Source organism: Talaromyces marneffei, chromosome 2 (genome assembly GCF_009556855.1).
Source record: "Talaromyces marneffei chromosome 2, complete sequence".
Classification (NCBI taxonomy): Eukaryota; Fungi; Ascomycota; class Eurotiomycetes; order Eurotiales; family Trichocomaceae; genus Talaromyces; species Talaromyces marneffei.
The window spans coordinates 3583228-3596893 of NC_072349.1; the positions used below are offsets into that span (position 1 = coordinate 3583228).

A 13666-nucleotide genomic window follows, 5' to 3' on the forward strand; every position below is an offset into this window, starting at 1 on the left:
TCACGTGCACCGCAAAGATAGACGTGTAATCTTGTATATAGTCCACACCAAGTAATCCTAGCGCGACCAGATGGCGGTACACCACGAGCCCATCTAATCGTTTTGCAATCGTGACCGCTGGGGTTCATAGGCTTAACTATGAGGGGATGGTTGAGAAAGGGGTCTCCATAGAGATTAGTAAGAGCATACCATATCTGCCCAAAGTCTTGAAGAAGGTTATAGGTGAAGCGCGTTAGAGGTGCGGAGACTAATAGACCATCTGCGACGGTAGTAAACCTTAAATCTACACCACCAAAAGATGGACGCATTAGTTCCCAATGCTGGCGGTTTTGCTCAAGTACAATACTGTCACCCCCAGGACGACGTTGAGAAGGCCAGAGATAAACTGAAAAGTTGCATTGATTAAAAACAACTACCTCGGTACTCGAGACTAAGGAAGAAAGAGCACCTATAGTAATAAGGATAGTAAATAAGGTATGCATTTTATTTAATATTATAGATACATAATAATAATAACTATAGTCTAAGATAGTTAGGAAATACTAGAGGGATATTAAGAACTTTATATCTCTGTCTTACTGGTATATTATTACTCAATAGCCTAGGTATCTAAAATTCTTAATACAAGGTTTAAGACAGCTGAGAATAACCTCTATGAATCTCTAAGAGCATCGATACCGAGGCATTAAAAAGAGTAGAAATAATACGAAGCCTATAGGACCTTGGAACGATGGGGCATCTTATCTGGATATTAAATGCTAATGATGAAATTCCATTGCCTGACTGTCAAAGACCGTAAGACATAACAAATTAGACTATAAAGTACCGTATAAGACAGTTCCAAGGTCTTGCTTAGCATTATTTCTGCTGCTTCAGATATCCCCTAGTTATTTAGGGGTCTGGGGTCAGATGCGAATCTGAGGTCAGATAACCGGGTTATTAGGGGTGGGGTCTGGTAACCCGCGGCCGTAACCCGACCTTTGCTAACTAACTAACTACCGTAACTAACTAATGGGCAGACAGAGGACTGACTGATTTGAGTTGGCTTCAAGCATGCGGCATCGTACAACTAACTCATTTGAGTCAGCGGTCTTTGGATTATTATTATTATTATTATTATTATTATTATTATTATTATTATTATTATTATTATTATTATTATTATTATTATTATTATTATTATTATTATTATTATTATTATTATTATTATTATTATTATTATTATTATTATTATTATTTTAAATTCTGATATTATTATAATCACATCTATTGGTTCAACACAGTCCTATGTCCCTGTATATTGGTTTTCGCCCAAAACCAATGCTGTGTCGGAGGTTACGGCTAACAAAAATCTGGGGAGCTAGGCGTGGTTAGCAGCTCAGGGGGTAAAATGATCAGTAGATGATCTTATCTTTTCTTTATTAGATCTCATATTAGCTATACAGGGAGAATCCTCTTGTGTTAATATAGTTAGTTAGATTTGATATACCTGCTGTAGCTAGCTACGGTCTAAGGGCTTCTATCCATGTGTGTGCCTGAACCCGCAGGCATCAATACAAAAGGTGCACAGCCGCGGGAGGCAAACACGGCCAAACAATGAAGCCGCAAATAAACAAACAGTGCGAACACGTCCGCCAGCTCTCCCCCGGGAGTACGTCGTCCTCATCTCCTTCCACCGATCTCATCACCCACTTTCTCACTTATCCAACTGCACCAATTCTTGCATCAATTCTTGCACCAATTCTCGCACTTCTCGCGTCTTCAATCCGTGCCGATTCTTCTGTCTGCCCATTATCATCATAGACCTCCCCACCGCAAAGATAGAGATGGAAACTTGTATATGGTCCACACCAATTCACCCTAGTGCGACCAGTTGTTGTTGGTACACCGCTAGGCCATCTAATCTTTCTGCACAAGTAGCCGCTGGGGTTCACAGGCATCATCGTGACGGGACGGTCGAAAAAGGGGTCTCCATAGAGATTAGTAAGAGCATACCATATCTGCTCTCGTTCTTGAACAATGTTATAGGTGAAGCGCGCTAGAGCTGAGGAGGTTAATAGACCATCTGGGACGGTAGTAAACCTTAAATCTACACCACCAGGAGATTGATACATTGCTTCTACATAATGGTTGTTTGACTCAATTACAATATTTTGACTCCCAGCAGGGCCCTGAGTCCAGGCATAAACCGGATAGGTGCATTTATTAAAAACAACGACCTGGTTACTCGAGACTAAGGAAGAAAGAGCACCTATAGTAATAAGGATAGTAAATAAGGTATGCATTTTATTTAATATTATAGATACATAATAATAATAACTATAGTCTAAGATAGTTAAGAAATACTAGAGGGATATTAAGAACTTTATATCTCTGTCTTACTGGTATATTATTACTCAATAGTAGGGCCTAGTATCTAAAATTCTTAATACAAGGTTTAAGACAGCTGAGAATAACCTCTATGCATAGAGCATCTATACCGAGGCATTAAAAAAGAGTAGAAACAATACGAAGTAGGACCTTGGAACGATGGGGCATCTTATCTGGATATTAAATGCTAATGATGAAATTCCATTGCCTGACTGTCAAAGACCGTAAGACATAACAAATTAGACTATAAAGTACCGTATAAGACAGTTCCAAGGTCTTGCTTAGCATTATTTCTGCTGCTTCAGATATCTTAGTATAGATGTTGTATTTATTTATTTCTATATTCGCTAATTATAGAATATCGACCAAGGATCTACCTGGTACTGGGTTGAGCTTAACAAGGCCCAGCAGCCCAAATCTAGCCTTTTGACGTGGGTCCAACGGTTCTGGTTTTGTCTTGGACCCCATCCCGGCTTATTTTTCTCAGACATGGAACGGACCAATCATGAATTTCTTAGACACTAGGTTAAGCCAATCATGATTTTTTTAAGGTTTATTTCTTCTGGCCAGAGACTGCGCAGCCTTTTTTATTTTTTTATTTTGGAAGAGATTGGCGCCAAATTCGGTGATGATGTTGCTGTGCATTTCAATGATATACCGGAAGATCAACGCAGAGGGCTAGATGAGTTTTGAAAAGGCAGGATATTTTGCACATGGAAGATGGTGGTGAAATGGGAAAGGCTGGCATTAATCAGGTTCAGAAGGCCGCGTGATCTGAAGTCGACCGTTTTTTATTTCATTTGAAGGAATATCTGTTCTTGTGGGTGGTGGTCTCATCTTGTTTAATATGAACTATTTAGAATGGCCTGGGCTTAATCAAAATCTATGAAGATATTTTGCAAATCATTGCTTGCCAGCAGCTGCTCATCTGGAAGCCTCAAAAATCCGAAGTATCCGAACAAACTTACGAGACAAACCCCAGTATTGTATCCGTTGCAAAAGGCCCTGGGTTCGGTTGCTGACATGACTGGCGAATGTTTCATTAGGTATAGTTAAATAGTTAACTAAGTTAGTTATCGTCGATGCCAGTTATATAAGCCGGCCCGCCATGGAGAATCCAATCACCGACGAGTTGGCTCTGATACCCCCTTGTATGTTCAATATCATCTAATTTGACGAATGGTAGGTCATTCTTCTCAAGTTCGGCGTAGTAGGGGTTGTTCTTGCTATATTTTGCAAACGCCATCAGAAATATGGACCCCATAAAGACGCGCAGAATCTCGCAAGCGGCGGAAACAAGATATTGATTGGCAATAGCCAAAATTTGTGCTGCATGGGACAATATAAACCACAAGCTCCATCACGTCGTCTGAACTATAAAGATTGCAGTAATGAACAATCAAGCGCGAGATACTACGTGGATATTAATTAGTACCCAAAAGAATACCAGATACACGTGGAAAAGGAGTAGTATTACACGTGATCAATCAACTCTTTGCTTGAAACTGGATTCTCGGTGGAACGCCCAAGATTTTCAAACCCCTCAAGTAGAGCCAATTTAGCTTGCTGCTGAACAGACAACAAAGACGGGAGACGCAAAGCCTTGCTGAGGTATGCGACTTCGAGCTGCTTAATATCCGATAACAGCCGCCCAATGATCTGACTGCATAATCTTTTCCCCCACGACGACAACCCGTTGGGTAGAAGTCTTCCGGCCATCACTCTTTCTAGAGCAGTTGCTACAGATATGCCGGAATACGAGTGTAGTGAGAGAGATCTCCACGCTTGGGCAGATGGGGCTTCCCATAAGGCCTCAGCACAGGGGAACCTCAATGGAAATTCCCCAAGGTCGACGGCACCACGGCGGCCCGTGAGTGCGGCGCGGCTGCAGTCGTACTCAAAGGACGCCCAAGTGACTCGCTTTTCGCGTTCCCGATCGATCCACTGTATCCATTCTGCATGCACGTCATCCATGTTGGTTGAGGGCTGCAAATCTGCCTTTTCTGCCTCTAGAGAGAGACGTGAAGTTAAAAGGCAGGATAGGATGAAAGTCGGCAAAGAATCTGTCAACGGCCTCTTTCAACAAATGAAAAGCAGCAAGCCTAGTGACGTCGTATGATGAGTTGTCTAGCCTTGGAATATAAGACACAGAGAGAAGTTGAACAAGTTCTTCTAATGCAGCCACATTCCTCCCATAAGCCGAGGCAATACTCCCGTGTAGGATGTCGCGGAGAGGTGGTAGTTGACAACGGGGTGGGAACCGTTCGCGGTTCTGATCAAATAGCCACTGCTGCGAGGTGGGAAGAGACTGACTATTGAGATTTGTGAAGTTTCCTATACTATCAACAGAGACTGTTCCCGGGTCATGGACCTCCAACCCGGCGGTGTTATTTCCATATCCCTGACTGTTTCCAATATTGAAATCTATTAAAGGTATGACAGAATGGGATGTGCTTGTCATAGCGGATGATTCCTGCTGCATTGTTGGTTCTTGAAGCTGAAAGTCCAGCCAGTCTGGCCCTCCGGACCCTGGATTCATACTCGCAGGCACATCGTCACGAGATAGTGAATAAATAATAGACTCCTCGATATCCGATTGAGACTGAGTGGTGAAACTGGGCAAGAAACCTTTCCCTGCATAGTAAGCAGTAAAGTCACTGCTCTCCGGTTCCAAGAAATTTCTTCTCTCGGCAGGTCTGGCATGACGCGGAAAGTCAACTTCGCCCGAAGCTGAGTTGCTTTCCTGTTCCGGAGTAAGAGGACTCTCGAAGCGTGAATGACTGGTTTGAACTGGTAGCGTCTGGGGTACTGTGTCTTGCAAAACATCATCATGTTGTTCAGGTGGTGTCGACTCCGGTGGAGTGGAGGATGAAGATGGCATGAGTTCGTGATGATATGCACATTGCGATCGCGAATTGATGCATGATTGACATGGCTGTGCCCGGTCGCACCTCAACTTTCTTCGAATGCACTGTAGACATGATTTTCGAGCACTTCGCTTAGGAGTGTCGACCTGATGTACAGCCCGCATGTGTCGTAACAATACATCATTCCTCGCAAACCCTTTGTCACAATGAGTACAACAGACGTAATTCCGCTGATGGCGAGGATTATGAGATGCTACATGTCGATCTAGATGGCTTGGGCGACTGAATGAGAGATCACAGCTGCTGCATGGGTATCGCTTTTTAGTCATCTGCTCGATGCCGTTAGTATTCGATATGTTCGGCTGGGTTAAGTAAAGGGAGAAGGTCACAGATATCTACCCGCCTTTGCGTTTAATCTAGCATCGTCTGACTGAGATAAGGGAGACTTCATTGTGTTGTGCACGTTGACTTTTCCTGATACTCTCAGTTGAAAGTATTCGGAAGGCTTCGTACGCAATCTCTGAACTCCCCCAGCCTGAGCCAGAAAATTATGCGGGGCCTCATGGCGAGAAACTTAATTCGCATCCAGCCAGTCTGAATTTGAGTTTTTCTGAGAGTCAAAGTTGGAGTTGAAAGAGGACGAAGGCTAGGTAGGATATTAGGGTGATGATACTTGACTTGTCAATGCATGAGCTTCGTATGACTCCAATCCGGAACCCCTTCCCAGTGAAGACCTTCATAGTCCTTCATACCGGAGAATAGCATGACTGTACTCCGTAGATTGCCTTCCAAAGCTGGTCAATTCGAACGCAGCCAAGAATCCAAGATCAGCATTATTGGGGGTGGTACACTCCGAAATTCAAATCCCGCACAAAGTTTAACCCCCGCATGATTCGAATACGAGGAATACATTATTATCCTTATGCTATTTAGTGCTCATATTTGATTCATATAAAGATAATGGTACTTTGAAACGCAAACTATGTAGTTATTACACTATGAGAATTCAGTATTTATTCCGAACCACATATAATATCCGAGATCCAAGGTTGGTAGGCAAGTACATGTATTGGCATTGAAACCGCACCAAGACATGTGCACATAAGCAAGCAAGACAAAACGAATCGATTATATTCATAGTATATCGGCGTAAGCTCAGCGATTATCCTCCGGACGATGGTGACTGGCTCATATACATCGTCCGCCATCGACCTATCAGAAGAAAGTTAGTCATCCGACGTACGCTGGTGTATATTACTCTCATAGTAAACTTCGAACATCAATGGTATAGTGTGTACATACCTCCAAATCAACCCCTGTAATGAATGCCGCCTCATCGCTGGCGAGGTAACAGCATGCATTGGCTACATCAGCTGGCGTTGAAGGGCGACGGAGTGGAATGGTTTCCACAAAGGCTGCTCTGTTTTCCTCTGTATCTGGCTTTCCGAGGAAAAGATGTGTCCTGTTTATACGTTAGGGGTTTGGAAATACCTTTTTCATGGTATATGGTGTATAACTCACATTCCCGTGCTTACAACCACCGGACAGACAGTATTGAATCGCACCTGCCTGGAGCCAAATTCCGCGGCCATTGACTTGGATGCAATACTAACCGCCCCCTTGGATGCGTTGTACCACGTCAATCCTGGCCGTGGCCTGATTGCCGCCGTTGAGCTGATCTGAATAAAGACTCCAGGGCGATTATTATCGAGGAAATACGGCACAATGACGTCCGTTGACAGGTATATCGACTTGACATTGACATTCATAACGAGATCAAAATCTGCATCCGTGACTGAAGTGGTCGGTTTGTTGGCGTAAGTGGCTCCGGCATTATTGACGACAATATCCAAACCCCCAAAGATTTCTAGCGATTTGCGTAGTATCTCTTGCCAGTGCGTTCGTTTTGTGACATCGCCAACGACAAACTCGCAACTAAGTTCTTTGGCGACTTTCTGGCCCGATTCTTCAGACAAGTCAACAATGAGGACTTTGGCGCCTTCTTCTACAAATTTTGTAGCAATGCCCTTGCCAAAGCCGGAAGCAGCGCCAGTGATGATGGCAACTTTCCCTTCGAGTCTTGGAGCCATAGTCTACTTAGATTGCAGTAAGAATTTCAAACGGATGTGTTTGTCGTAAGCCGTCACTTGTGTGTTGGACTGAAGTCGTATATTTCAAGCTGAGATGAAGTTCGCTACTACAAGATTAATCAAGTCATTTTCGGAGGGAATAATATCATGAGTTTGTGGTTGCACAGATCAATGTACCTTAACTCTCGGATTGTCCCGCCGGAAGAACGCTATGCATGTCGTCGAAGTCGATCTATGAATGCTGTCTGATAGTCAAATGATAACATGTTTCGCTAATATATTCAATTCAAGATTTTTTTTTTATTTGAGTGAATGCTTTGTTTCCAGTTGTTTCTAATCTCGTCCTTTTACTGCATCCCCCCTCCCCCCTCATTTGACAATTTCTCAACCAACGCTTTACGACCTTGGCATCTACGCAGTAATATGGCCGAAATTCGAAAACTCCTAGTGCTTCGTGGAGATCGCATTGGCCCCGAAATCATAGCGGAAGCACTGAAACCGCTAACTGTTCTAGTAGAAGAGAGGCCCGATTTCAAGGTACAAGTAAGGTACGGACTCCTCGCAGGTGCGAGCCTAGACAAGACAAACGAACCCATTACCGACAAAGTTCTGGACGCCGCTCTTGCCACCGACGCAGTTCTTCTGGGGTCCGTTGGGGAACCAGAATGGGCACATATGCCGGGAGCTCTCAATCCTGAAAAGGGCATTCTGCGTCTGAGACAGCGACTAGATGCATTCGCGAATATTAGACCTTGCCGTTTCTGTGCATCGAGTTTGGTTGAGCAGTCTCCACTCAAGTCTGATATGGTTAATGGAGTCAATTTTGGCGAACAGTATGCCGCGAGAAGCAGATCTACTGGAGGATGCTGTACGAAAGACATTGGACTCGCACAATCATAATGGGTTAGAGATTCGTACCAAAGATCTAGGAGGTTCTGCATCCACACAAGAAGTCGGCGATGCTGTGGCGTCTCAATTTCAAACTCTCCTTAGAGGCTGATAGCAAATAATTTCCAGGAGGGAAGCCTGATAAGGGCATAATAAATGCGACTTTGACTGTTTGATCCTTGACAAGGCGCCAGGTTGAGTGTTAACTAAGGATAATAATACGTGATAGATAAGAAAGACAAGAAGTTGATTTATTTCTTTCTGTTTGGCTCTCATCCTCTAGTCTAGTCAGTATTCGGATGCTTTTGCGCCTGTTATACACATATCGTGAGCTCCAAGGGATTTGAATCCCAGGCGCTTTCGGTTGCGGTTATCTCCGGTTAGGTATCTTCTTTTATTTTGCTTATTGTATTTGCTTTTTCTACTTCACTGTCGTCAGGAGTGGTGCAACCGATATCTCTTATTGGCTGCGCGGTATTTCCTAGCTCGACAGCATCTGATTTTCCAGATCCCACCATGCTGTATGTACTCGTAGTATGTCGGGGAGAACATACATCAATCAACGGTTTCTGCCCCCTAGAGCCGGATTTGGTTAAGACTATACGTACTAGACTAGTACAAATATGAACTGACGTCGATGATGTGCGATCCCATATTCGACGGCCGTTCAAACAGTGTATCGACGGACGACCCTCAGCCTTGTCCGTTGTAGGGAGCCGAGTCCGCAAGGCTGACCAGCCTAGATCGCAATATATGAGGGAGCCTTCCCGGACAGGAATTATTTTTCTTTTTCTTCTTACTCCTTCATCATAGACCGAAGCTCGTGCATGCCTTAAAAAAAAAGCAAACGTCGAGTTCATAAGGTCTGTCCCCAATGCCGCTTGCCCAATCTTGGTTCTGTTGCCGTTGCAGTTATGGACCTTTGAATTATGAAATCGATGCATTTTGTCCTAACTGTCAAGCTGAGCGTTGCTCCTCCTGCAGTATCCAATTCCAGCATCTGATATACCGGTATGGGAATTCAGGGCCGCCCGATATCCATAGAGCGGCGAGGGAAAATGATATAGATACGGTACTGCAGCTGCTCGAGATCGGGGCCAATGTGAATGAGAAAACTTCAAATTCAAACACGCCTCTTCATATCGCCATTGAACATAAACATTTAGATATGATAACTGTCTTACTAGAGAGAGGGGCTGATGTCAATATTCCTGGAAACTATGGAGTTACGACTTTGATGCTGGCGCTACAAAGGGGACTGCATGACGTGGTGGAGAAATTGCTACAAGCAGGGGCGACGTTGAAAGGTTCTATTCTGCAGCAGGTTGCCACTGTTTTGGATGAGGAACGACTCGGAAAAGTGGTAGAGATTAGACCGTCTTGGAACGCTCCCCAATTCATACAGCAGGAACTGTCTGGGAGGGCCGAGGGACTTCGCGAAGTTATCACACTGACGGGCTCCGTGAGGAATGCGCAAATGATGTCTTGTAAGGACTATGTGGCTCAAACATGGGGCGACAGCGAACTCGTCGTTCTCGATACTTTGATAGAAGCATTGAAAACTGGACATGCTGTATCAGATCTATCCGACGGTCCCTTCCTCACGACGGGATGCTATTCCTGGGTCCCCTCTAGGGGTCAATATTTCCGTTTGTCAGTCCAAGACTATTCAATGGACGGGTACCTCGACAAGCCATGCTGGACAAACATTTTGCAAAAGGCCACGCTGGCTGTTGGATTCCCGGTGCGTGACCGTCCAGACGGGATAGGTTTAGAAATCCCCTTTCCACTTCTCCTGCGCTTCGCTGATATATCCGTATCGATGGAATACGACAACGGCACTATCTTAGTGGGTGAGTCAGCTATACTTTTCCCCTCTCGGAAATTGAGTGATGGCATTCAGTGGCACATCGCAAATGCGACCTCGGCCCAAGAAGCCGTTCAAGTTATTGCTCAATCGCCCGACTGGATCCGGACTCAAGACATTGGCCACCTGGCCGAGCTTAGGGCGTATCTTGGATATTACAGCCAAGCGCGAGTGCTCTTAGGGACCCGTGAGTTAGTACTATCCCAATCTACAGCTGAGCTCTCGAGTCAGTTGCCCAAGACCAAGTCTCAGATCGAGATGGCACACGAAGGTACGATGGGCGCTGGATTTTCCATCCAAGGGATCTTTAACACAACGGTCGGCGGTAAATGGATTGTACCGACGCGATTCAATGTGTCGTTGGAGGGTAACCGTGATGTTGAGGATCTTCTCATGAATGCTCGTCGGCGTCCAGTATTGGTATATGATCGTAACGAAGACCGCGGTTGGCTTGTTCCGGAGCTGAGCTTAATTGCCCATATGACTTTAATGTACTTGCATCAATCAGATGTCCGTGAGCGGTGCCTGAGCACCGTTCAGGAGACTCTCCCCTACCTAACCGCTGTCGCTGACGGTGGGTTAAGCGCATACGAGGTAGTCAAACACAACTGGAATTTCGAACTTTATGAAAAGATCGAGGACGGCAAGATGAAGACGTTTGGTATGGTGATTCGCGACTTCATGAAAGATCTTCAAAAGCTACGAACAGCAGAAAACGTCCGGCGGGAGAGCAAAGGCTGGAAATTATCATTATTCTCCGGTCGATCACTCCGTGGATGGGACTTTTCTGAGCTCGCTTTCAAGGCAGAAAATATGTTCCAGAGAGAGATGAAATGGGAAAATGGCGGCGGTCCCATGTGGACCATGCTAGGCGATACTGAGGATATGGTAGTTATCCTGGGTAGCCGCCTGGGAAACCTGATCCGGCCCGACCCCGTAACTGCATTTGAAAGTGCACGGAAATGGAAGACTACCCCCAAACTTGCCGGGTTATTGACGGCGACAAACTCATGCGTTGAACAGCTCGCTCTAAAACGAGTCCTATTTGATGACCGTGAGCGGCCCAAGCAGCAAAGCGGAGAGCTGTATTGGTACCGGCCTACTGTCCATCCAGACTGTAACTGCAACAAATCCTGTCTGGTCATTCACGAGATCGCTCGGCGGGGTGATAAGACATGCACAAAACCACGGGATCATCGAGAACTGATAGTTACTGGTGCGGTTGTATTTGGTTGCGCGAGCTCCTACCACAAGTCTTTGAAACGGGGGCCTGCCCATAAGGAACTGGACTTATAGTAGAACCTACATGTGACGGTCATGTCACCTTTCAGTACGGAGTAGTCCTAAGTATATCTGCCTAGCCGAAATAGTCGCTTATTTCGGTCAAAGCAAGTGGATAATTATTCTTCTAGAATTTCGCCAAATGGATACTATCGGATTTGTAAAGGCTTACAGAGGAAAAGGTCATAGCTTCGTCCTAAAAGCCTGGTTGGAATGATAATAGTTTACCTAATTGAGTTTTGGATAAGTTAGTTAACTAGTTACCTAGTTAACTAAGTTAAGTTAACTAACTTGCGTTGTATTGGATAGGTTTAGTGATATGGCCGTGGCTTAGGGCTTCAGGAGGTTGCCCTAAGTAGGATGGCTCCGTTGATATGGGACCTCCATCTATCCTCCGTCTTTGTTTTATGTTTGTGGGAACCTTACGTAGTACTCATGTAGTAAAGGTAAATATTGACACTGAAACCTAATGATAGCGATTTCGGATATTAAGAACCCCAACAAAATTGCTAGATTACGAATTCGAGTCTTTTTGGAAATTCAAAGTTATAGTGAATTTAAGACTATTGAACTCACCGGTAGTAAATACTAAATACTACCGTATGGTTAAAGATTCCCGGAGCGTTCTAGCCGGAGTCCACGTTGAATTGTGTAATGTGTACCCGCCGTGATGGCTCCAAGATCTTAGATTTTTTTCATATCTCCATCTTTAGTAAACACACTTTCTCCATACACTACCAATAGGATATGGGGCTAAGGCCTTCATCAACACGGTCAATGTCTGACAACAGGGTCCGGACATACTACGGACGCAAAAGGTCGCCAACCCAACGGTAGAAAGGGGAAACGAAACAGGTCCACCAAGGAAGACCTTGGAACCAACTCTTCGAAGGATTGGCATTTGCCATCGATCGTTACGATTCGTAAGCTTTCGAATAACATTTGCTCCGCAGGTCTAGCCCTGCATTCTTCTGTAGGATACGTATCCATACTAATCCCAATACCTATCGCTTCACCAAATTTTGGGAACCATGTCAATCCCAGCAGGCGACATACAACCACCGCAGTACATACTCCCTATCTCCGGCCGGGTCATTCGTGCCACCATGCACACCATCATACCACTGCCACGGAGTGGTGGTTAGTTACATCCATACCGCCATCCATTCTGCCGACAGAACCAGAGTACCACGGTGGTAGGGCATTTTGGAGGCTTACTGCAGAGTACGTGGTAGTTTATTATTCGATTCGCAAGGCGGTGAGCCTTCAAACACACGCTCGTAGTATGTCGTGGTCCCAGCACGGAGTAAAATTCTAACGCGACAACGTACCATACGATACGTGCATAGCATCCACCCCCCTAACCTGGAATAAGCCTAGTCACATGAAAAAACTATCCGCTTCACAGAAGAAAAAAAAAAACATGCCGACTCAACCGGCACACCGAGAGTTGTCTCAGGACCTGTCAATCCCGAGGCCGATGCCGATACCCACTTCCCGAGCTTGGTGAGAAATTGGAACATTCATTTGACCGACCGCTCGTATTCAGTAATTGATTCGACGTGGTTCTCGGTCGATATGGATCTTTTCTAGAAAGAGTCAAGCTTCCACAAGATTCTTGAAATTTGCAACTGTTGAATCTCCGTGATTTCCCGAGCCTACAGAATAACTGTACAGAGGATGTGCTCCGTACGTACACCAGTTGCGCTTCGATGTCGATGGGCATGACATGACGAGTGTTGCATTGCAGACGGAGTTGAATAGCTAGCTCAGCTGACGACACACATAGCATGCATACTGTACTATGTCTTATGTCTCTTATCCTCTGATAGGATTGAGAAGATCCAATACATGGTTGCTACCTGCTCTCTGTCTGTGGAAAACACTAGAATTTTCACCGAGGTCAACCGTCATACATACTACAAAGCAAAGTACGGTTCCAGGTGGGTCCTGGCTGGCAATCCGGTGGAGTTTCCACTGCAGAATTTTAGTGCAGCCACCGAGAGCCAAGGAGGAGCCACCAAAGTCTGCCCTGACTGGCCTCGAAGACATGCAGATGTCAAGTCAATCTCCCAGCCACCTGTTCTGCCAATATCGAGAGGCAAGCGAACGGGTGAACAGACGGAAGCAGGACATTGCTAGAGAGTAGTTATAGAATTCCACCACTCAAGGGGGCAGGCCGGGTGGGCCAATCGGAGCGCAGGTTTTCCCGACTGAGATCGTCATTGATGTGCGGCGGCCCCACTATCTGCCGTATCCGGAAAGGGTCCGCTTGCAGTTTTTGTGTCCCTTCCCTTCTGTTT

General features: G+C 45.2%; 4 protein-coding genes across 4 annotated transcripts; 2 read left to right on the forward strand and 2 right to left on the reverse strand.

Annotated features, from left to right (window-relative positions):
• Positions 1-4336: 4336 nt before the first annotated feature.
• On the reverse strand, positions 4337-5251 carry EYB26_003645 (uncharacterized protein; the record flags this gene model as incomplete). The annotated part of the gene is made up of 1 exon (XM_054262939.1): positions 4337-5251. One exon carries the CDS (start codon positions 5249-5251, stop codon positions 4337-4339), a length of 915 nt encoding a protein of 304 aa, XP_054118914.1.
• A 1174-nt stretch (positions 5252-6425) lies between these two features.
• On the reverse strand, positions 6426-7327 carry EYB26_003646 (uncharacterized protein; the record flags this gene model as incomplete). Its single annotated transcript, XM_054262940.1, has 3 exons — positions 6426-6449; positions 6540-6699; positions 6759-7327. 3 exons carry the CDS (start codon positions 7325-7327, stop codon positions 6426-6428), a joined length of 753 nt encoding a protein of 250 aa, XP_054118915.1.
• Positions 7328-7750: 423 nt separating this feature from the next.
• On the forward strand, positions 7751-8227 carry EYB26_003647 (uncharacterized protein; the record flags this gene model as incomplete). The annotated part of the gene is made up of 1 exon (XM_054262941.1): positions 7751-8227. The coding sequence occupies one exon, from the start codon at positions 7751-7753 to the stop codon at positions 8225-8227; it is 477 nt and encodes a 158-aa protein (XP_054118916.1).
• Positions 8228-9383: 1156 nt separating this feature from the next.
• Positions 9384-11378, forward strand: EYB26_003648 (uncharacterized protein; the record flags this gene model as incomplete). The annotated part of the gene is made up of 1 exon (XM_054262942.1): positions 9384-11378. One exon carries the CDS (start codon positions 9384-9386, stop codon positions 11376-11378), a length of 1995 nt encoding a protein of 664 aa, XP_054118917.1.
• Positions 11379-13666: the final 2288 nt, after the last annotated feature.